The sequence below is a fragment of the Schistocerca americana genome, chromosome 3, assembly GCF_021461395.2.
Source record: "Schistocerca americana isolate TAMUIC-IGC-003095 chromosome 3, iqSchAmer2.1, whole genome shotgun sequence".
Taxonomy (NCBI): Eukaryota; Metazoa; Arthropoda; class Insecta; order Orthoptera; family Acrididae; genus Schistocerca; species Schistocerca americana.
In genome coordinates, this window is record NC_060121.1 from 846853123 (window position 1) to 846877764 (window position 24642).

Consider the following 24642-nt stretch of genomic DNA (forward strand, 5'->3'; position numbering starts at 1 on the left):
ATCTTTTAAAGCAAATGAAGCATTGTACTTCACTGATACGTCACTTTGTAAAAATATTTCCAAACTAGGGTTGTTGCCATTCTGCAGTACAACGAATGTCCGGCGGCGACAGCGAGAAACTGCCGTATAGACCAGGTGGAAGCAAGTCTTTTACACTGCACATACGCGGTACCTTAAGACACGACACTCGGCAGCAGAGAGATTATCATCTCAGCAATGCTGTACCAGTTCTTATGCAATGTGTTTGTTGTCCTTTTCTGCCGGAGTTGTTATTAGAATAGTACTGATCGTTTTCCCCATTTTCTACAGAATGAGATATACTTCAAATCAATGGAAATTTTATAACCATTCTGTATGAAATTTACCCCCAATTTTCCTCCCACTTTATAGAAAATATTTGTATTACCAAAGCTATGTACCCCAAAACTGTTACCCAAGTTAAAATGGTACGCTAACCTTTGACTACACAGAACCTAACCTGAATTGAACGGCAACCGGTCTGAATATAACTTGTTTTTACATTAAATGCGCTGCTGAAATATGACAGTTATCTGGCCCTAATCAAAATTTCCGCTTGCCTCGCGTCTTGTCAACATTATTGCACATTTCTCGAAAGTACAACAACATACAGCAAGCAGCAGTGGCTAAGCTAGATTTCTATTTCTAAATAAAATTTCCAACTGTTGCACACCGCATGTGGTAATGCGTAATGATAAACAATAGGGTGGGGAGAGTAACTGTTCCTATGAAAAGATATTCCAAGACAACGATTTTAGAACGAAGTATATATTCAAAAATATAGAGTAAACTTCGTGTGATCTTCACATACAACATAGGTCTTAACAATACCATGCTTAACAAAGTGAACAATGATTTAAAATGGGTACGATGTTAACAGTGAATTTCTGTAAAAACCAAACACTGTGATCACTTTATATGTTAATGTGCTGCTCAGGGAAGAGAGCTGGTCCTTCTTCACAGCTCTCAGCAAGTGAACAAAGTTAACTAGCTGACAATAATCATTCCGACAAACCAGCTGCGCAGTGCTGCAGTATTATCTTATACTACTTTGTTCAAAAAAAAAATTACGTTATTCAATATTTACATTCTTTTCGGCTTTCAACACAATCATATTCAACCTTGTTGTCCTTTACAATAAACCTTTCTTCATCTAACAGAAACAATCACAAGTCAACACAGCATTACTGAATACATCCATCACCCACTACACTTCAACTAAAAATGTATCAGACTGCGCAGAGACAACGACTGTCCCACAAGAAGACCAAAGATAGTTTAATGCTGACATAACTCGCTCTCTCTCTCTCTCTCTCTCTCTCTCTCTCTCTCTCTCTCTCTCTCTCTCTCTCTCTCTCTCTCTCCCTTCCTTCCTCCGTCCCTCCCTCCCTGACATCCACATCGATATCTTACAAAAATCGAAATGACATGCCCAACTACTTCTTTAAGATGGTTTGTTTAAAAACGGAAAGTTTTAGCACTCCTGCCATGGTTAATGGATATTTCGTTTTTTTTACTCGCTTACTAGTAAAAAATAAAAGAATACACGTATAATAGCCGAGACCAAATAAATACCGAAAAAATGCCGCTTGATCGGAACTGAAATACTGGAATCGGTTTTAACCGGTCGGTTTTCCCCACCCCTAACTAGCACACTGTCAGTTTCCTATTCACCTGTTCCACCCACGGGAAGAACAATTGTCTGTACGAGCCAGAAACACCCTGCTCTCACCTTCGTGGTCTTCTCGCGAGATGTAAGTAGAAGGAAGCAATATATCGGCTGACTGTTCTAGGAACGTACACAGTCGGAATGTCTACCTAATCCACCCGCAGAAACGCACCGCTGGCGACGCAGAGGGGCTCGCGTCAGCGCTTACCGCTCGGTGGAGCGACGCGGAAAGGTATCGCCGGAGATCGGCGGGCGCCGAGTCGCTCGTTAAAACGGCCGGCCGGGCCATACATCACGCGGGCCTCGGGTTGGCGCCTCCGGTGCGTCGATTAATCTCCCGGAGGGCCCGTGCTGGCACAGGCGGTGGTGCGAGAGAACGCGTGTCTGCCGGCGGGCGGTCGGCGGCCTGCGCCTCGCCTCGCCTCGCCTCGCACCTCACAAAGCGCCAAGGACGTCTGCAGACCGTCACGTGCCATGGTCACGAATTGTCTGTTGCCTAAAGACTCAGGATCCTAGGCACACGTTTGTTAAACGATTTTCCTGACGTTTCGCCAGCACGAGTGGTCGGTATTGTTAAGGGGGGCCGTATGCGTTACAATGCTTTCGAAAAAACCTTATAAGAGTCCGAAGTTTTCAAGGCAATGTAACTAAATTTGGCACAGTTATCAAGGAAAGTTACACTGAAGCGCCAAAGAAACTAGTATAGGAATGCGTATTCAGATACAGAGTTATGTAAACAGGCACAATACGGCGCTGCGGTCGGCAACGCCTATATGAGACAACAGGTGTCTGGCGCAGTTGCTGGATCGGTTACTGTTGCTACAATGGCAGGTTATCAAGAGTTAAGTCAGTCTAAACGTTGTGTTGTGAACAAGCAGGCATAGCAGCTCTTCTCCACAGCGAGAACCTGCGTGTCGGCGAATTTTGTTACGTGATCGCTCTCATACTGCGCGTCCTCTGTCACAGCCGACAAGTAGGGAAATCGGCCGTGGAGGAGCACTCGCTGTGTGTTAATGTACCAACTTATAGTTTATTTGTAATGACACACAGGGTGCAATTTGCAATTTCGTTACTGAACCGGCTGCACCTTGGCTGCCAGCTTCGTTCCTAGTTGAGTTCACATTGCTGACAACAAGAGAGTTTTTCGAATCCGAGCGTAGTCATAAATTGTATAAGCCACTGGATTCACATTTGTGACTAGCGGCGTTTATACCACTGTCCGAGCATCCTGATTGTTTTTGTCTTATTTCAGCTAAACCACTCCAAGCGAATTCTGTAACAGTTCCTGCAATGAAGCTACGACAGTTTCCGTTCCTACCTGTGTTGTCGTGAGTTAGTTCTCCGACTGTAATGACGTAGACGTCGGCGGTACGTTAAACACTGTCCTTTATTTCGCCTTCTTTCAAAAACTGACTGTTATCCAAGCCTATTCGTATCCATGCGACACTATAGGTACAACGACCTTATCTTGTCACTACAGTCCTCTGTTCCTAAATCGAGCATTTGGTAGATTGCCCATTATTTTCTTTGTGTAGGATACAGTCCAACAAAGGTGTACTATAAATATTCCTCCTTTCCCTGGCAGTTACTTGTTGAGGTGAGACACATGGGGCAATATATTACCCACCACGTGAGCCATTAAAGCGTAGACGATAATTTTAAGCCGCTAGACGGACATTAACTTCGTATACATTTTGGTCCCCCTAAAGCGCGGGACGGCGGACCTGTATTACAGAGTATACCAGTGCCCGAGCTACGTGCAAAACTGCCGACCGAGGTGGCCGAGCGGTTCTAGGCGCTACATTTTGGAACCGCGCCACCGCTACGCTCGCAGGTTCGAATCCTGCCTCGGGTATGGATGTGTGTGATGTCCTTAGGCTAGTTAGGTTTAAGTAGTTCTAAGTTCTAGGGGACTGATGACCACAGAAGTTAAGTCCCATAGTGCTCAGAGCCATTTTTTTACATGCAAAACTGTTTGCCTGTTTTCTGCATAATATTCTAATTGCGTTTCGTATTGACAGAAAACACAAAACACGCAACTCTTGTCTTTGGGTTCGGAACTTCCTCCGGGATGCTGATTATAAAGATAGTGTCACGGGCCTTACAGGAAATATTCGAGATTAGCCGAATTGCGGACTGCGAATATTTCTTAGTATCGTAAAACGTGCCTACCCCTCTCCCCCCACTCAAACCTTAGCTGTATACCAGAAAGGATGAAGCGAGAGAGATACAATGTTACGTCCCATTCAATCGCAACGGAATAAGCTGGATATTTTACGCCACATCGAGGGTGGCGTCAATAGATATGAAATGGGATCTCGAACGCGTTAACGGTGGGAAAAGATATCGACCGTTATCGTGTTTAAATAACCACACCAGTATTGGCGTCCGGTGAGTTCAGATAACAGTGGAAAACATAGCAAAGTGGACTGTCATCTATACGCCGCATCTTACGACTGGTGATTAATTCTCTTAAACACACTCACCTCCACGCCACGTTCTGCGCTCCCAGTGAGGTTTGATAATGCTGTCAGGTTGTTGAGGGCCAAATAGTGGTGCTGATTTATCAGCAAGGAGTTTTTTTTCATTCTGTAGTCAGTAACTGTCTCCCTATTAGTCGAACTCGTGAGTGTGCATTGCTGGACTATCGCCCTTTGGAGACTTAGTATGACAGGCTAGGACCCAATTGCTTTTTAAAATTATTTGCAGAAAAAACTTTCACTTTGCATAGATGTTTAAGCGGTACGTATTGCAAAAGAACGGATACGGACACAGTGGGAGAGAAATCCGAAATTCTTCCAGGCAGAAGGTATAGGCCCAGCAAATAGAACGCCGACGAAATACCCTCGGGCAGGGATGTGTGTGATGTCCTTAGGTTAGTTAGGTTTAATTAGTTCTAAGTTCTAGGCGACTGATGACCTCAGAAGTTAAGTCGCATAGTGCTCAGAGCCTTTTTTTTTTTTTTTTTTTTTTTTTTTTTTTTTTTTTTTTTTTTTTTTTTTTTTGCTCGACTTAATAGTAAATGCGTTATCCTTTCACCCCAGGAAACGAGTGCATTATTAGGTACGATGAAAGATGATTTGAGGCTCCGTAAACGGGCTGTCCGCCGTATTCTGTTCTAATGCGCTAAGGCATACATCGGCCAGACTTTGGGGACAGTCAATGAAGGTGCCAAGAACGCAGGTGAATTCGAGCAACCAACAGACTCAATAAATATGAAGAAGTGGGATTACAGAGACAGACCTCATCGTATCGGACTGCGTTCTAAAGAAGGCTGTTGAAGAACGAGTGGTCAAAAAAATGGTTCAAATGGCTCTGAGCGCTATGGGACTTAACATCTGTAGTCATCAGTCCCCTAGAACTTAGAACTACTTAAACCTAACTAACCTAAGGACATCACACACATCCATTCGTATCAGTGTTTGTGCGAATTAAGTGTGTGTTAGAATTTCCATTTTAGGCTCATTTTACGTATGTAATACTTGAATTTCATCCCAGTTCAGCAGCTTTGACATAATCTAAAAATCAGTGTGTTTACTCTGTCCTCCAAGCTTTTCAATGAGATATAAATTATTGAAATGTAATAACTAAACATATATATGTTACTTTTGAAGTCAGGTGTTTCATCAGAGTATGTATCGATTTGTATTTTTTAATAGTTCGTTGACTTTTTGGATTTCCACACAAGACGTGGTCGTTGTCGAAATGAATCAAATTTTAGCCACAACTGAATTCCTTCTTAAGATATTAGCTTCAGATATATAGATGTCAAAGAGATGGTTGTGATTACCGTACGTCTGAAAACTTTCTTGCCTTTGTCAGTCCGCGAGACCAGAAATTGAACATAATTAATTTATGTAAGTGTAATTACCAAAGACAGTATTGTGATATGTATTTTTAGATTTTCAAGTTTTATCTGCCGACATTTGTGTATACAAAACTGACTGAAGTACTCATACCACAGTCCGCTTCAGTATTGTAGTATCTGATACATAACCTACAACTGTACTGTAGTATCCAATACACAGCCTACTTCAGTGTTTTAGTATCCAACAGATGATCTAAAACGTTATAGTATTCAGGAATGTTAATTACCTACTCAAAACCATATGAAAATGGCAAAAACCCGAAGAGACACTCCATAAATCGGAAAATGAACATGTTTCGGATGCTGTACTAATTCATGGTATCGATCTCTATATTATAATACAATAGAAGCAGTTACTTTTCAATCCGCCAGGATAGCCGAGCGCGCTAACCCGCTGCTTCCTGGACTCGGGTAGGCGCGCCGGCACGGATCGAATCCGCCCGGCGGATTAACGACGAGGGCCGGTATGCCGGCCAGCCTGGATGTGGTTTTTTGGCGGTTTTCCCCATCCCGCTAGGTGAATACCGGGCTGGTCCCAACGTTCCGCCTCAGTTACACGCGTCGCAGATATTTGAAACACGTCCGCACTATTTCACGATTTACCCTAGAAGCAGACAGTTGGGGTACACTGATTCCGTCCTGGGGGGTACGGGGTGGCGGCAGGAAGGGCATCCGGCCATACCTAACGCTTACATTGCCTAATCCGTTGTAACCATGCCGACTGCGGGACTATGGCGTAAGCGAAAGAAAGAAAGAGGCAGTTACACTTCAATAGGCCCGACGGCGAAATTAGATAATTTCGGTATCGAGTCGTCTTTGGCTGGAAGAAGGAGCGGAAAATAATACTGTACAACGTACACTGACTTATGAAGTGCAGCTGTAGGTGTAGCCATGAGAAACAGTTAGAGTGTATGGAGAGTGTGTTCCAACGGCTGGCTGACTGGTGCTTTTCCTGTCCACAGCGTGCGACTGCCACCCGATCGGGGCGTCGGGCAAGACGTGCAACCAGACGACGGGACAGTGCCCCTGCAAGGACGGCGTGACCGGCGTCACCTGCAACCGCTGCGCCAAGGGCTACCAACAGAGCCGGTCGCACATCGCGCCCTGCATCAGTGAGTACTCTGCTCGCAGATCCTGCTGCTACATGTTCGTCCAATAATGCATGCGAGTGTGTCACAGCAGCAAATCATGCTTCGATCCTGCCTCCCATTGAAATTGTGTGTCCCGTTGGTGCAATGTCTCTTGCTAAATCTTGGTTTCTAGTTTGAGAAGCACAGTCCTCACTTCTTCTAGCACCGCCACCAAGACACATACTTTTCATCATTCCTATTTTGTTTACATGGTGCCGTAGACCAAAGTAATGAGAATTCATCGCAAAGATTTTGACCTACGGATCAGAAACTGCTCTATTCCATAAAAATTCCATTGTTGTTGTTGTTGTTGGTGGTGGTGGTGGTGGTGGTGGTGGTGGTGGTGGTGGTTCCTACTGAACCGGTATACTTTATTCATCCCTTGCTATTCCTATAAAATTCTTCTCCCCACACTTCCTTCCAATACTGAATTTATTAACCGATCCTTTGTTTTAGCCCCGTTGGGCCACTTATTTTTCTCGCCAATTTTGCTCAGTAACTCATCATTAATAAGTTTCCTTTAATTTAGGTCTATGGTCACAAACATTTTGTTAACAGATTACCGGTTTCGGTCATTAATTACCATCATCAGATCTGTTTCATAAAAACAAAGTCCTAATGAAACAGATCTGATGATGGTAATTAATGACCGAAACCGGTAATCTGTTAACAAAATGTTTGTGACCATAGACCTAAATTAAAGGAAACTTATTACATACACGGGTCACTGTTTTTTTTCGCGACGATGTCGCAGCTTGTGAAACTCACCATTAGTTGCGCTGTCTACCCATCTAACCTTCAGCATTTTTCTGTGGTGCCACATTTCCAAAGCTTCTATTCTCTTCTTGTCTCAATTGCTAATCGTCCACGTTTCACTTCCGCACAAGGCTACGCTCTAGAAAAACGCCTTCAGAAAATACTTCTCAACATGCAAATTTATATTCCGTGTCAACAAAAAAATGCCTCTGAGCACTATGGGACTTAACATCTGAGGGCATCAGTCCCCTAGAACTTAGAACTACTTAAACCTAACTAACCTAAGGACATCACACACATCCATGCCCGAGGCAGGATTCGAACCTGCGACCGTAGCGGTCGCGTGGTTCCAGACTGAAGCGCCTAGAACCGCTCGGCCACGCTGGCCGGCTCCGTGTCAATAAACGTCTCTTCTTCAGAATCGATTTCTTGCCATTTCCAGTCTTCATTTTGTATCCTGTCTACTTAGGCAATCAGTTATTTTACTGCTCAAATAACGAAACCCGTCTACTACTTTTAGTGTCTCTTTTCCTGAACCATTTTTTTCAGCATCTATTGATGTAGTTCGTCTACATTCCATTATGCTTGTGATCTTTTGTTCGTGTTCACCTTGTATTCTCCTTTCAAGACACTGACCATTCCGTTCAACTGCTCCTCCAAGTCCTTCGCTGCCTCTGACGGAATTACGATGTCATCGGTAAACCTCAAAGGTTTTATTCCTTCTCACTGAACTTGAATTCCTTCTCCAAAGTTTTTCTGTGGTTTTACTCACGGCTTCCTAAATGCACAGACTGAATAGCATCGGGTGTAGGCTACAACCTTGTGTCACATCTTTCTCAACAACTACTTTCCTTACATTTCGAGTCTGTTTCCTGTGCAGAGTGCCAAATAACCACTCGGACCATATATTTTATCCCTGATACCTTCATAATTTCAAAGATAGTATTCTGATCAACATTGTAACCCCGCATTTCTTTAATCTGTCGTCTAAGGTACAGTCGTGTGAACAGTGTCGCCTTGCGTGCTCCTATATTTCTGTGAAACACAAACTGATCTTCGCCGATGTAAGCTTGTAGCAGTTGTTCGTTTTTTCTTTTCCTCATTACAAAATGAAAACAAAATCCATTGGGTGCACTTTAGATTTTAATTTAAGTTACATACGATACATTACATGGTGAAATTCCTTTCGTAAAGTAGCTCACACACTAGAATAGCTCTTGAAACATTGGGGGGAGAGGGGTTTGGTCCAAACATGTGCCGTACTGTGCTGGTGATTTTCTGAACGTGTTCGCGCACTATAACCTGCGGTTTGTGAGTTTTCCAATTCCCTTCCTTTCCTATTGTTTTGCGACTGGTGGAGTGGGCACCGGTCTTTATTTCTATGTTCCATAGGACAATTTTGGTGCGGATGGTGTTATCCTTTAGTAATAATTACCCGTAGGTGATATTTTGATAAATTACTCCAGCAATATCATCACTGCTAATCCAGTGGAATATACTAAAATTTTAGCAATTGTTTTATCGGTTTTATTGTTGCAGTTTATGTTCTTCATTACAAAATCTATATTGCTCTTATTTATAAAGGGTTTCTTAGGTACAGGCACATGTGAATATTGAATTAGTAGCTTTATGTAAATAACAATGGAATTCTAATGGGCAGTCAGTGGAATTTATGTTCGTGTTATAATGTAACACACAACTGCTCGTCCGCATTCAGCATCCACCATTTCGTGATGGTAAGGCCAAATACATCCCATCACATTTAGTCCTTGCCTCTATTATTTGCAAACGAAGTCGATTTAAGAGGAGTTACACTGTACGCAACATCAATACACGAAACAGACATAATTTCAAAGCCATTTATTCCCAGATTTGTTGTTTCTGGCAGTGCAGTGGCACTCCACGCTAATTTCTTCATCTATGTAACAATGCTGAATTCTATAGCCTCTTCAATCTATCTGCTGTAGTCAAGACCTGATCCCCCTCTATAATTTTTACCGCTCAATCTCCCCTCCATTAAAAAACTGACGAGTCCTTGTTGCATCACGATGTGTTATGTCAAGCTGTCCCTTCTTTTAGTCAAGTTGTTTCACATAACTCTCTTCTTCTCGATTCGATTCAGTATTTTCTTATTTTTTTTCCTCAATCTATGCATCTGATGTTCATCATTCCTTTGTAAGAGCATATTTCAATTGCCCAGACTACAGTTTGTATTCTGAAAAGTAAAGCAAGAAATGGTGAGTTCCTGCAAATTCGACAAGCATTTAAAGATATGTGTTACTCACTATTTGTATATACTGTATCATTACTTAGTCTGCCGAGCGGGGTAGCCGCGCGATCTGAAGCGCCTTGTCACGGTCCGCGCGGCTCCCCCCGTCGGAGGTTCGAGTCCTCCCTCGGGCATGGGTGTGTCTGTTGTTCTTAGCGTAAGTTAGTTTAATTAGTGTGTAAGCCTAGGGGGCGATGACCTCAGCAGTTTGGTCCCATAGAACCTTCGCACAAATTTCCAAATTTTTCATTGCCTAGTCTGAACGAAATGAAAACACCTGTTAATAGCGTCGTCAGATGGTGCAGTATTCCTCGTAATTACGCTTCTCTTCTCACAGCATGCATGTAACCGATATTGTTTGTCATTTGTCAGTGTGGTTAGACAAGTACCGAGCAATCTGTAGTAGATAAATAGCGGTATCTTCGAACAAGCAGCATAAACTTGAGGTTATTCTACAGTAGAAATATCTTGATGTATTTCCGTGTGCTGGATGCTTAGGCTGAGTCCGCAACTGTAAAACCAATTTTGTAACGGAAGAAGATTCAACAAAGATCAACTTCATTCGCAGACCGCTATCGGAAATTAATATTTTCATTATAAGTGCTGTATGTTGGGCCAGAATAAGTTATTTTAGTAGAATTAATAGGCATATTAAGTTGTTTTAGTCCACTATACATCCAAAACCTGTCTGTGAATGAAGTTCAAAGAAAAATTGTATCTATTCGGTGGATCTTGCTCCCCTGCAAAGTCATACTACCTCTTTCCTAATTTTATTATGTTCTTTCGTAGCCTGAGCTTAATTTTCTTATGTTTCCTTTGTAATGTTGCAGTTATCATACGTTGCCTGTTTTGGCTGTGTCTAGAACAGATCTTTGAAAAAGTAATGAATTAGGAAGGGCTTATTCTTAATATATTGACATATAGCAATAAAATTTCCAGATGCACGTCATGATTTATTGTCTTGGCGAAAGAGAGAGGCGATTTTGAATACTGTGTCCTTCTTTTCAGAAATACCGCGAGTGGCCGCCACGCAGATCTCTACTGGCAGTGAAGAAAGTGGTGGTGGTGCCTCCACCAGCGGAAGAGGTGAGTACATATATAAATGGAAATGCCACGTGGCTAGGGCCTCCCGTCGGGTGGACCGTTCTCCTCGTGCAAGTCTTTCGAGTTGACGCCACTTCGATGACTTACGTATCGATGAGAATGAAATGATGATGATGATAAGGACAACACAACATCCAGTCCCTGAGCGGAGGAAATCTCCGACCCAGCCGGGAATCGAACCCGGGCCGTTAGATATGACATTCCGTCGCGCTGACCACGCAGCTACCAGGGACGGACAGTATATACATACATACATACAAACAAACAAACATACGAGGGTTGAATGAAAAGTAATGCCTTCACCTTCGTTAATTGGGTTATGACGGGAATATTTTAATAAATCAAACGTAGAAATAATCCTTAGAATGTGATCTTTAATTACCAAATATTCACTTTTCCACATAATCACCAGCCAATTGGATAAATTTCTGCCAACAATGAACAAGTTTAGTGAAGCAGTCACGGAAGAAGTCGACACTCCGCAACCACAGTCTCACAGTTCTCTCAACGTCTTCATCAGAAGCATAATGATGCCCGCAGATCGTCTTTCATTATCGCGAACAGATTCAAGTCAGACGGTGCTAAATCTGGTCTGTATGGAGGATGCCGTACGGTGGTGAGATTCAATCTCTGAAGTTCTGCTGTGGTGGCACGTGAAGTGTGTGGTTTGGCATTGTCATGCTGCAGGAAAACATTTTCCCTTTTCCCTTCGGCCCCTTGTTAGCCGTCGTTTTAGAGTTCGTAGCGTTGTGATGTAACACTCTGAATTCATTGTTGCTCCACTATCAAGGAAATCAACATAGATAACACCATCTGCACCCCGCGGGATTAGCATTGTCATGCTGCAGGAAAACATTTTCCCTTTTCCCTTCGGCCCCTTGTTAGCCGTCGTTTTAGAGTTCGTAGCGTTGTGATGTAACACTCTGAATTCATTGTTGCTCCACTATCAAGGAAATCAACATAGATAACACCATCTGCGCCCCGCGGGATTAGCCGAGCGGTCTCAGGCGCTGCAGTCATGGACTGTGCGGCTGGTGCCGGCGAAGGTTCGAGTCCTCCCTCGGGCATAGGTGTGTGTGTGTTTGTCCTTAGGATGATTTAGGTTAAGTAGTGTGTAAGCTTAGGGACTGATGACCTTAGCAGTTAAGTCCCATAAGATTTCAAACACATTTGAACATTTTGAACACCATCTGCGCCCCAGAACACTGTGGCCAGAATTTTTCCAGCTGAGGGCTGCGTCTTGAATTTCTTTTTCTGGGGCGAGTCTTTGCGTCGATATTCCACAGACCGATGCTTCGTCTCCTGTCACAACTGAAGGGAGAAAGTGGTCAGCTTCATTCTCGTAACGCTAGAGGACACCCTGGCACTTAAAGTTACGCAGGTGCGATTTGCAGGTCTCGGTGTCATTGAGTTCGTAGCCACTTCGACCAATCCAGGTGAATGCGACCTAGTGTGTTCATGTGTATGCCTGGAGTTAGGGTAGCCATCCTTGCAGAGTTCCATTTGTATGGATACGGTGAAATGACAGCTTCCCACAGTCTCCAAAAAAACTGTAGTTAATATTACAAGCTGTTATGTCTCTTTTTAAGAAATGGTATACGAAGGAGACTACAAGTGTACATTCCTAGAAGAGACAGCAACCATATTACTGGTTCAAATGGTTCAAATGGCTCTGAGCACTATGGGACTTAACATCTGAGGTCATCAGTCCCCTATAACTTAGAATTACTTAAAGCTAACTAACCTAAGGACATCACACACATCCATGCACGAGGCAGGATTCGAACCGGCGACCGTAGCAGTCGCGCTGTTCCGGACTGAAGCGCCTAGAACCGCTCGGCCCCACCGACCATATTACTTGCTCCCCGTTCATCTGACGAAATGGCCATAATGGGGAAAATTAGAGAAATCAGACTTCATACGGAGGTTTACAGATAGTAGTTTCCCCACGCAATGATTTCGAACTGAACAGGAGAGGGGGAAATGATAGTTGAAGGAAAACCCTCCGCCACATACGGTAAATGGGCTTGAATATCAGTGATATAGATGTACGGGAAGTAATGAAGTATTCAATACACTCACTAACACGGGGACGTATCCAATATGTGTTCGTGACTTAAGGGTAGCCATTAATTGAATAATCGCCCCGCAACAAACAGCTGATGTTCGATTACTTTGCAGAAATGAAGTGAAGGATAAATACTCTTCTTATTATTTAAATCCTGTAGACGTCCGACATAAAATTCCAGCACGCATCGTTTGTCCCGAATGCACTTCTCCAGCACTATAGCTGCTGTTTAACGCGGTTTGCTAAGAGCGCGCAAATAACCTGTTTATTTCGGAAGAAGCGGGGGCGATGGCGGTAGGGGCGGAGACGCCGGGTTCCGAATGCCGGCGCACCGCGAGATGAGTGTTTAGAATTGCTTCCTGCGCCGGAAATTTGCTGCCTCCTGGGCGCTGCGCCGAAATGGCCCCGCAATTCCCGTTTCCTCGGTCGTCTATCGGGGATTGTCGAGGATTATGGAGGATGGAGGGGCAGGCACCCTGTTTGCTCACCGCTCCCTTACTCAGGCGCCGCGGCTGGGAAGGGGGGATACAAATTGTTTTCTCAGGAAGTGGTAATTCCATTTCACCTAAACCGTCGACCTGCCGTAGCCACAACTGGTCTCTAGATGTGCACAGTGATTATTTACTCTGAGAATGGACAGAAGAAATCCAAAACAAAAAAAGCAGAAAATGGTCGCAGTTTTAAACGCTCTGACTAGGTAGGGTTGTAGTATTGCCTCTTCTTCCTTTCGCGATGATCGTAAGAAATTCCGCAAGAGCATTTTGCGTTTTCTAGGTGATGGGAAACACGCGCTACTTCGCCCAGATAAACTTCCTACATTTTTTCGCCTATAAAGAAGTGTAACCAAGTTGCACCAGTCTAGCCTTAACATGCAGACAATATTAACTACACTACTGGCCATTAAAGTTGCTACACCACGAAGATGACGTGCTGTAGACGCTAAATTTAACAGACATGAAAAAGATGCTGTGATATGAAAGTTATCAGCTTTTCAGAGCATTCACACAAGATTGGCGCCGGTGGCGACACCTACAACGTGCTGACAAGAAGAAAGTTTCCAACCGATTTCTCATACACATTAACAACAGTTGACCGGCGTTGCCTGGTGAAACGTTCTTGTGATGCCTCCTGTAAGGAGGACAAATGCGTACCATCTCGTTTCCGACTTTGATAAAGGTCAGATTGTAGCCTATCGCGATTGCGGTTTATCATATCGCGACATTGCTGCTCGCGTTGGTCGAGATCCAATGACTGTTAGCAGAATATGGAATCGGTGGGTTCAGGAGGGTAATACGGAACGCCGTGCTGGATTCCAACGGCCTCGTATCACTAGCAGTCGAGATGACAGGCATCTTATTCGCATGGCTGTAACGGATCGTGCAGCCAAGTCTCGATCCCTGAGTCAACAGATGGGGACGTTTGCATCACAACAACCATCTGCACGAACAGTTAGACGACGTTTGCAGCAGCATGGATTATCAGCTCGGAGACCATGGTTGCAGTTACCCTTGACGCTGCATCACATACAGGAGCGCCTGCGATGGTGTACTCAACGACGAAACTGGGTGCACGAATGGCAAAACGTCATTATTTCGGATGAATCCAGGTTCTGTTTGCATCATCATGATGGTCGCATCAGTGTTTGGCGACATCGCGGTGAACGCACATTGGTAGCGTGTATTCGTTATCGCTATACTGGCGTATCACCCGTCGTGATGGTATGGGGTGCCATTGGTTACACGTCTCGGTCACCTCTTGTTCGCATTGACGGCACTTTGAACAGTGGACGTTACATTTCAGATATGTTACGACCCGTGGCTCTACACTTCATTCGATTCCTGCGAAACCCTACATTTCAGCAGGATAATGCACGACCGCATGTTGCAGATCCTGTACGGGCCTTTCTGGATACAGAAAATGCTCAACTGCTGCCCTGGCCAGCACATTCTCCAGATCTCTCACCAATTGAAAACGTCAAGTCAATGGTGGCCGAGCAACTGGCTCGTCACAATAGGCCAGTCACTACTCTTGATGAAGTGTGGTATCGTGTTGAAGCTGCATGGGCAGCTGTACCTGTACACGCCATCCAAGCTCTGTTTGACTCAATGCCCAGGCGTATCAAGGCCGTTATTACGGCCAGCGGTGGTTATTCTGGGTACTGATTTCTCAGGATCTATGCACCCAAATTGCGTGAAAATGTAATCACATGTCAGTTCTAGTATAATATATTTGTCCAATGAATACCCGTTTATCATCCGCATTTCTTCTTGGTGTAGCAATTTTAATGGCCAATAGTGTATTTAACATTCCAGCACCACATATTTGAGGACTTTTGGTATCAGATTACATGCCGAAATCCAGATGCAAAAAGCCAGACCCCCAAGGCACTGAACATCGTAAAGTGCCTTAGCCACAACAGGGCTTGTCTGCCCTAGTTTTATAGAGCTTTCGTGCGTTCTCGGTTCAATTACGGGTGCACGGTGTATGGATCGGCAAGGCATTCTGATCTGCAGATCATTGATGCCGTTCGCCATGAGGGGATTCGGCTGGCCACCGGTGCTTATAGGTCCAGTCCCATACCCAATGGATCAGCAACCACTCAGGCCCCCTGTTTAGACCCATCCGTAAAGACAGTTAAATAGTTGTGGTGCTCAGACAAAAAGTGAGAAAACAGCACATTAAAAACAGAAGCAGGAGTGTAATCTCTCCTGTACTGCAATGGATCGGCAAAGCTTTCTGATCTGCAGATCACTGACGCTGTCCGCCATGAGGGGATTCGGCTGGCCACGGATGCTTATAGGACCAGTCCCACATCCAGTCTGTAGGGTTCAGGCCTAGAAACTAACATTCACCATCCAGCGGCAACTCCTTATGGTGCGTCGGGCACGCAAGTTCCTTGCAGCTCCGACTCCGCCCGCATACCATACTGTTGGGTGTCCGCTTCTGGAAAGCCTTTTCTCCAACCGTCTACGAGCCTCAAAGCAGTTTGAGATCTGCGTGAAGCGTGTGCTGCACTCACTCGGTGTGAAGCAAGTACAGCCTCAAATTCAGGATTTTAACCGTCTGCCGCTATGGTTACTGCAGAGGCCCAGAATATTTTTTATTTGATGCAGTACAGGAGAGATGGCACTCCTGCTTCTGTTTTTAATGTGATATTTTCTCACATATTGTCTGAGCACCACAACTATGTAGCTGTCTTTACGGATGGGCCCAAACAGCGGGCCTAAGGTGGTCGCTCTGTTGTTTCCCCAGATCGTGTTCCCGAGGTCCGACTGCCTGAAGACTTTCATGTCTTTGACGCAGTATTACGCACGATCTTGCGGGAACTGGGGCAGATGAGACGTTCTTCCTGTGCTCAATTTCTTTTCAGTTCCTATTCTCTGAGTGCCCTTAACTGTACACAATTTGTGTACCCAGTAGACAGAGTAGTTCAAGAATATCCAGGCTGTCCTCTTCCGACTACAACCGCTGGGAAAGGAGGTGTCTTACTGCTGGGTGCCAGGGGACATGGGCAATGCAGGGAACGAAAGAGCGGACCTAGCAGCCAAGGAGGCACATCGTAATACTCAGTTATTTCATTGTGCCATCCCCCTGGTTGCTATAGTCTCGCTGTTGAGATGGCGACTCTTTCATCGGTGAGAGGATGAGTAGCTGGAAATGACAGACGGCAAATTCGTCTAATGAAGGCCACAAAGCGGCCGTGGCGTCGTACCTCCTTCCAGCCACGTCGACGGGACGAGGTCCTCCTTATTCGCCTCTGCGTAGGTCACAGCCCCATCATGCATGGCTTCTAGCTCCTGCGAGAGTGACCTCCAATGTGTGGTGCTTGTGACGTACAAATTACTGTGGGCCATATTTTAGTGGACTGTTTTATTTTCCGACCAACGGGCCGCGTCGCATTGGCCGACGGATCTCCCCTCTAATTTAAGTAACGTTCAAATGAAAGTGGTTAGACTTTTAAAATTTTGTGAATTATCCAAAGTTTCTCCCAAGCTTTTAGCGAGATGGTTTTAACATGTTAACGGGGTGACTGCCTCATCCAAAGACGTTTTGTAAGTGGTCAGCCAGTCACATTTTCTTGTGCCTTTCTTTTAGCTACTTTCTCTTTTTACTTGTGTTTTAATCTCATATATAGCCACTTGTACTATTTTACGTTGTTTTAGAGCATGCGCGATAGAGTGATTGTGTGGTCAATTCTAGTCCATGAGATTTTATCCACATTAGTTTGTTTTAATGAGTATAAGAGCGCTGGTAACCTCGCCGTAAAGCGCCCATAAGCTCCACACATACACTCTCCAGATTCAGAATCCCATCTCTCGTCATCTGAATCACCGAAAAGTCGCCTCCACTCTCTGCGTGCAACGGAACTCCAAAACCTCTACACTCCCCGAGAATCACGACCGACACTCGGAAATCTTCAGTTAACAGCAACTAAAAAGGTGTGATATTCCTTTGCCAGATGAAGAGGAAAAGGAGGAGGAAAATTGTTTTACCATATGAGATCGTACTCACATTAATCCGAATAATATGTAATACCTGCATAGTCTCGGTAATGTCCGCCTCCTTTGCTGAATGGTCAGCAAGTCTTGCTGCCATCCAGCGGGCCAGAGTTCGAAACTCGGGCGGGTCGGAGATTTGCTCCGCTCGGGGATTGGGTGTTCTGTTCTCCTAATCAACATATCATCATCATCGGCATGCAAGTCGCCCATTGTGGCGTCAACTGAAAAGACGCATCTCGGAGGGCGAGCTTTATGTTCAGCAAAAGTGGAGTCTGATTTATTTAATCTTTGCTGAACATGTGCTCAAAGAAGGACAGAAATATCTAACACACACAGAAGGGCTATGTATAGCCAACACAGGCAGAAAACTCAGCCTTCTAGAAGCACTTGAAATTAACAAACACTTAGACCTAAATCCCCAGCTGGTTCTAAATTACCAATTACAACTGAACACATCACCACTCTTAAACTTTACACAATAAAGTAAACCTACTACTAACCACAAAGTCTTCCAATAGTAAACAAATTCACACCCAAATATAATGTAATATCCCTTATGTGTTTATATTCCTAACTGTAACTCAACTGTAACAATTTAATATTTGGTATATATTAATGCACAATTTTTATAATAACAAAATGTAACCCCCAAAGAAAACATAGCTGTTGTACAACCAACAATTTGTGTCCAGTGCAACTGTTCACAACAAATACAAAAAATTTGTAATTTTGTAATGTGTATTCTAAATAATTCTAATTGATGTCATACATGGTACTGACAAACCATAAAATGTGATTTATTATGTTAAAGAACAGTTTTACAGAACAAAAAGACAAAAGACCCGTTTGATAATTCCAAAGACAATACCACAACTAAATATCGTATGTAAGTACGTTGTATCTTAGTCCAGAAGTTTGGTTCGTAAGAACACAGGTTGCTTGTAAATAATAGCCAGTAGTTATCTGAAGATGGCCTAATAAGCCGAAAACTAGTTCATACAAATAAAAATCAGGAGGAAAAAAAACCGCCGATGTGTTATTCAACCCTCAGTTTATATTATGTTTATCTAATGCATGTATACAGATAAATGGACACACGAAATAGAATAGCAAACATTAAAACCACTGCTGACGCCTAATACGAATAAGTTAAACAAGTGGGGTTGAGAAAAAATAAACATTCAGCGGCAAAAGACGGAAAATATTTAATCTTGTCTACTTAATAAACATTACTGAAGCAGCTACTCAGGAAGAAAACCTGCAAATATTAACAATACTGCTCATCTATGTAAATACACTGGCGAAAAAAATGCAGCACACTCAACTACATGCTCTTTTTAGTGACAAGTAAGTGACTGATAGTTGATCGTTGCAGGAACATAGGAAAATTCAGATCAAATGAAACACACATGTCACAGTAAAGCGTGTCCAAACAGTCGCGTCAGCACACACTGTAACCCTCTCGGGCGGCCTCGCATGCAACCGATCGTAACGATGCCGAATGGTATCATGCGATCGATTGTTCCACACATATTTCACCGTTTGTTGCAGTTAAGCAGTCGTTATTGCGGGCCCTGAGGAGCGAGTAAGTTCCCACTTCATCATTTTCCATACGTGTCCAGTTAGCGAGAGATCTGGTGATTTTACTGGTGAGAGCAACTGTAGTGCACCAAGAAGAGCACGTTGCGTAGTAGCAGAAGCATGTGGACGTGCATTGTCCTGCTGAACAAGCACATCACCTTCCTGTCGAAGAAATGACAGTAGCACGGTAATAAAATGGTTCAAATGGCTCTGAGCACTATGGGACTTAACTTCTGAGGTCATCAGTCCCCTAGAACTTAGAACTACTTAAACCTAACTAACCTAAGCACATCACACACATCCATGCCTGAGGCAGGATTCAAACCTGCGACCGTAGGGGTCGCGCGGTTCTAGACTGTAGCGCCTAGAACCGCTCGGCCACCCCGGCCGGCGCACGGTAATAACAAGTCTGAGAGATGTGGCGGGCGCTGGTTACTTTATTATGCAGAAGCAGCGAATGTGACTGGCAGTTGTAACCCATACCATGAGTCACGGGACCTGTGCATCGTGGGAGAATGCACTAACAAGGGAACCTCCCCATCGCACCCCCCTCAGATTTAGTTGTAAGTTGGCACAGTGGACAGGCCTTGAAAAACTGAACACAGATCAATAGAGAAAACAGGAAGAAGTTGTGTGGAACTATGAAAAAATAAGCAAAATATACAAACTGAGTAGTCCATGCCCAAGACAGGCAACAACAAGGATATTGTGAGCCCAGGAGCGCCGTGGTCTCGTGGTTAGCGTGAGCAGCTGGTTCAAGTCTTCCCTCGAGTGAAAAGTTTAATTTTCTATTTTTCAGACAATTATCAAAGTTCAGGTACTCACACATAATCAACTTCGCTCTCCGAAATTCCAGGACATGTTCAGATTTGCTTGGACATAAGCAGGATTTGGCGGTCTACACACGGAAAAATTTGAAAACGTTAAAAACATGTTTTGACAGAGCACAGGGAAAACTGTGCGGCTGTGAAACTGTTGCATTCATTTGTTGCAGTTTATGTGACAAACTCTTATGTTTTAATCGCTTTTTTGGGAGTGATTATCACATCCACAAGAAAACCTAAATCGGGAAAGGTAGAAGAATCTTTTTACCCATTCGCCAAGTGTACAAGTTATGTGGGTCGACAACATATTCCTGTCATGTGACTCACATGCCGTCACCAGTGTCGTATAGAACATATCAGACGTGTTTTCCTGTGGAGGAATCGGTTGACCTATGACCGTGCGATCAAATGTTTTCGGTTCCCATTGGAGAGGCACGTCCTTTCGTCTGCTAATCGCACGGTTTTGCCGTGCGGTCGCAAAACACAGACACTAAACTTATTACAGTGAACAGAGACGTCAATAAACGAACGGACAGATCATAACTTTGCGAAAATAAAGAAAGTAAACTTCTCATTCGACGGAAGACTTGAATCAAGGACCTTTCATGCCGCAGCTGCTCACGCTAACCACGGGATGACGGCGTTCCTGAGCTCACACTATCCTTTATGTTGCCTATCTTGCGCATAGACTACTCAGGTTGTATATTTTGCTTATTTTTTTCATAGTTCCACACAACTTCTTCCTGTTTTCTCGATTGATCTGTGTTCAGTTTTTCAAGGCCTATCCACTGTGCCAACTTAAAACTAAATCTGAGGGGGGTGCGATGGGAAGGTTCCCTTGTAAGAATAGGCAGCTCACCAGGACTACGCCATACACACGAACGTCCATCACTCGCGCACAGACAGAACCTACTCTCATCACTGACGACAACAGAGCTCCATCCACTCTTCAGTCGAATTTTTCACGACATCAGAGCAGCTGTGCTTGGTGACGTAATGGCTTTACTGGTAGCCTGAACAGAAGCACTAATGATCTTCGTCCTGCGAGCAGATGGTCCCCCATTGGTCCCAGGTGACACAGTATGTGTCCAGATCTCTCCTTTGGATGACATTCGATCGGCCACCTCTGCTGGTAGAATGCATCAATCTGAACATGCGCTTGTTCTATGTGGACTTAGAGAACCTAGTCTACGGGTGTGGGAATGTTCCACAGATCTCTGTCGAAAGAAGCGACACGCCAGCTATATGTAGTGCCCAACATATATAGCAATCCGTCGATATTTTCGACCAGCTTCTTGCCTACAGACCCCATTCAAACGGCCCAAGCTGTTCAACAGGACTACGTGCGCCTCTGTGGGGGATGGTGTATCTTGTAATGAATACTGCAGACATTGTCCACCTCTAACAAGGAGAAGTCCACGGCGGTGCAATCAACTTTTTGAAACTATCTATACGGTGATGTAAGGTACAATCCCATGTGTCACTTACTGCTGCCATTCACCCTGGTGGTCCATCGTTTGCAAGTAATTGACGAAAAGAAATTTCGGAATTTTGTGAGACAATTAATACAGTTAAAAATATTACACTGCACAGACTGGTTCTGCAGTGTAATAAATAGAATAACAGATTCACATGCTGGAGGTTATGGGTTCAAAGCTTGCCAGGCACAGAATTTTTTTTTAATTTTTAAATCTATATCGAAATGACTTTGATCATTATTTCTCTTCAGTTGATTGATTTAAATGTAATTTGTTAATTCTATTCATTTTTCACATAATTTTAATCTTAACATCAACATCTTTATTTTCCCTCGTTCTTGAAATCTTTGTTCGTGTGTTTTAATTAATTTTATATATCAATTTCGATTTTATTTCTTTTGTTTTATCACTCTGTTTTTTCGTCAACATTATTGCGTCCATTACATCTATTTCTCATTTTGTTTGAATTTAGTTTTGCTTATAGGCCGGTCTTTCATTTAAATTTTCATCTGAATTATATTGTCCATAGTGCAGTAGGTATTTAGGTTATATTTTAAACGTTTATATGTCGATTACCATGCAAAAAAAATTACAAATCTGGTAACAAAAAGACATTTTTCACACCATTGCACAAACATAAATAGATTATTTCGTCTTTTGTTTTTAACTGATACACCGGAATTTTCAGATAAATTCATGTTATGATAGACGAATGTAATCAAATTCATATTCACAAAAATTCCGATTGGAAAAAATGATATAAAGAAAAATGAAACAAATGAAGTTTATACAGTGATTAAAACGATGTGACAAAGGAATAGAAATAAAAAATTACATTTGAACCAATTAACTGAATAAAAATATTGATCGAAGTAATTTCAATAAAAATTTAAAAATAAAAAAATATGTACCTGACAAGATTAGAGCCCACAACCTCCTGCATTTGAAGCTTTTATCCTACCCATTACATCACGCAACTAGATTGTACGGTATATACCAACGTTTTTAATGCTATTGTCACACAAAAATCCTATTTTTTTTCTTCATTTACTCGCAAACAAGGGCTCACTATTGTGAATGGCTGCAATGTGTGATACCTGGGGTCTTAACCTAAGTCAAAAACGACTGAACAGACAGGCCTCCTGAGTGGCATCTGATCGCTGATGACCGTGCCAAATAAATCACTAACACTACAATCACTCAGTATGCATATATTTTACCCAGGCGGCACAGAACATAATCCTTCAGGGAGTTTTTTTCTGAGTCAGTATTTATTTTTTGAGTCCTTTGGCTGTGTCTTATCAAGAATTTATGTTACTAGATAAAAGACAGCTGCAAAGGAACCAATCAAAGTTCGTTTTCATTACCAATAAGATAGCCTTTTTACGATGTCCGGGATCTCTCTCTCTCTCTCTCTTCCTCCCTCTCCCTCTGTGTGTGTGTGTGTGTGTGTGTGTGTGTGTGTGTGTGTGTGTGTCTACATCTACATCTACATTTATACTCCGGAAGCCACCCAACGGTGTGTGGCGGAGCGCACTTCACGTGCCACTGTCTTTAGCTCCGTTTCCTGTTCCAGTCGCGTATGGTTCGCGGGAAGAACGACTGCCGGAAAGCCTCCGTGTGCGCTCGAATCTCTCTAATTTTACATTCGTGATCTCCTCGGGAGGTATAAGTAGGGGGAAGCAATATATTCCATACCTCATCCAGAAACGCACCCTCTCGAAACCTGGACAGCAAGCTACACCGCGATGCAGAGCGCCTTTCTTACAGAGTCTGCCACTTGAGTTTACTAAACATATCAGAAACGCTATCACGCTTACCAAACAACCCTGTGACGAAACGCGCCGCTCGTCTTTGGATCTTCTCTATCTCCTCCGTCAACACGACCTGGTACGGATCCCACACTGATGAGTAATATTCAAGTATAGATCGAACGAGTGTTTTGTTGATGGACTACATTTTCTAAGGATTCTCCCAATGACTCTCAACCTGGTACCCGCCTTACCAACAATTAATTTTATATGATCATTCCAATTCAAATAGTTCCGCACGCATACTCCCAGATATTTCACAGAAGTAACTGCTACCAGTGTTTGTTCCGCTATCATATAATCATACAATAAAGGACCCTTCTTTCTATGTATTCGCAATACATTACATTTGTCTATGTTAAGGACCAGTTGCCGCTTCCTGCACCAAGTGCCTATCCTTCCTGCATTTCGCTGCAATTTTCTAATGCTGCAACTTCTCTGCATACTACAGCATCATCCGCGAAAAGCCGCATGGAACTACCGACACAATCTACTAGGTCATTTATATATATTGTGAAAAGCAGTGGTCCCATAACACTCCCCTGTGGCACGCCAGAGGTTACTTTAACGTCTGTAGACGTCTCTCCATTGAGAAAAACATGCTGTGTTCGGTTTGCTAAAAACTCTTCAATCCAGCCACACAGATGGTCTGATATTCCGTAGGCTCTTACTTCGTTTATCAGGCGACAGTGCGGAACTGTATCGAACGCCTTCTGGAAGTCAAGGAAAATGGCATCTACCTGGGAGCCTGTATCTAATATTTTCTGGGTCTCACGGACAAATAAAGCGGGTTGGGTCTCACACGATCGCTGTTTCCGGAATCCATGTTGATTCCTACAAAGTAGATTCTGGATTTCCAGAAACGACATGATACGCGAGCAAAAAACATGTTCTAAAATTCTACAACAGATCGACGTCAGAGATATAGGTCTATAGTTTTGCGCATCTGCTCGACGACCCTTCTTGAAGACTGGGACTACCTGTGCTCTTTTTTCAATGTGTGTGTGTGTGTGTGTGTGTGTGTGTGTGTGTGTGTGTGTGTAGAGAGAGAGAGAGAGAGAGAGAGGGACAAAGTAGGATGTTTGCTGCAGTGTAAATCAGACGAGGGTGATAGCAAGTCAACAGCAGCCATAGTACTCGCCGGAGGTCGGGTAATGTTTATATTGATGAGGATGGAGCGACGAGGGGCGGAAGGTTATAAGGGCGTGGCAGGTCGGGGGGGGGGGAGGGGGGGGAAGAGCAAACAGAGCAACAGCGCGCCTCTGCTCGAACAGGCCCGGCCTCCCAGAACGCCGGAGCGCCCTCTCTGGAACGATAGGTAGGCTACACGGCGCACTTACAACTATTCAAAGCGGAGCGGGCGAGTCTGCATAGCATCTGAAATTCAGATCGCGCGGCCGCAGCCTTCTAGCCGAGGTGGCGCGTCATCCGAGGATGGCCGAAGCGACAAGGGCTGTCCGTAATGGCGAGTGCTGCTACAGCTTTTGTAATCGAGTAGTATGACATTGTGAATTTACTTGTGCAGATTAAATAGGTCCCCTTGCAGTATAGTATCAGTACTCCAAAA

General features: G+C 43.8%; 1 protein-coding gene across 1 annotated transcript in view; it reads left to right on the forward strand.

Moving 5' to 3' along the window:
- LOC124607175 (netrin-3-like) overlaps positions 1-24642 on the forward strand; it is a 447419-nt gene that overhangs the window by 324723 nt on the left and 98054 nt on the right. Inside the window, exons 2-3 of the mRNA XM_047139387.1 lie at positions 6518-6667; positions 10719-10796. Of these exons, the coding sequence (XP_046995343.1) occupies positions 6518-6667; positions 10719-10796 (228 nt within the window). The remainder of the gene's footprint in view (positions 1-6517; positions 6668-10718; positions 10797-24642) is intronic.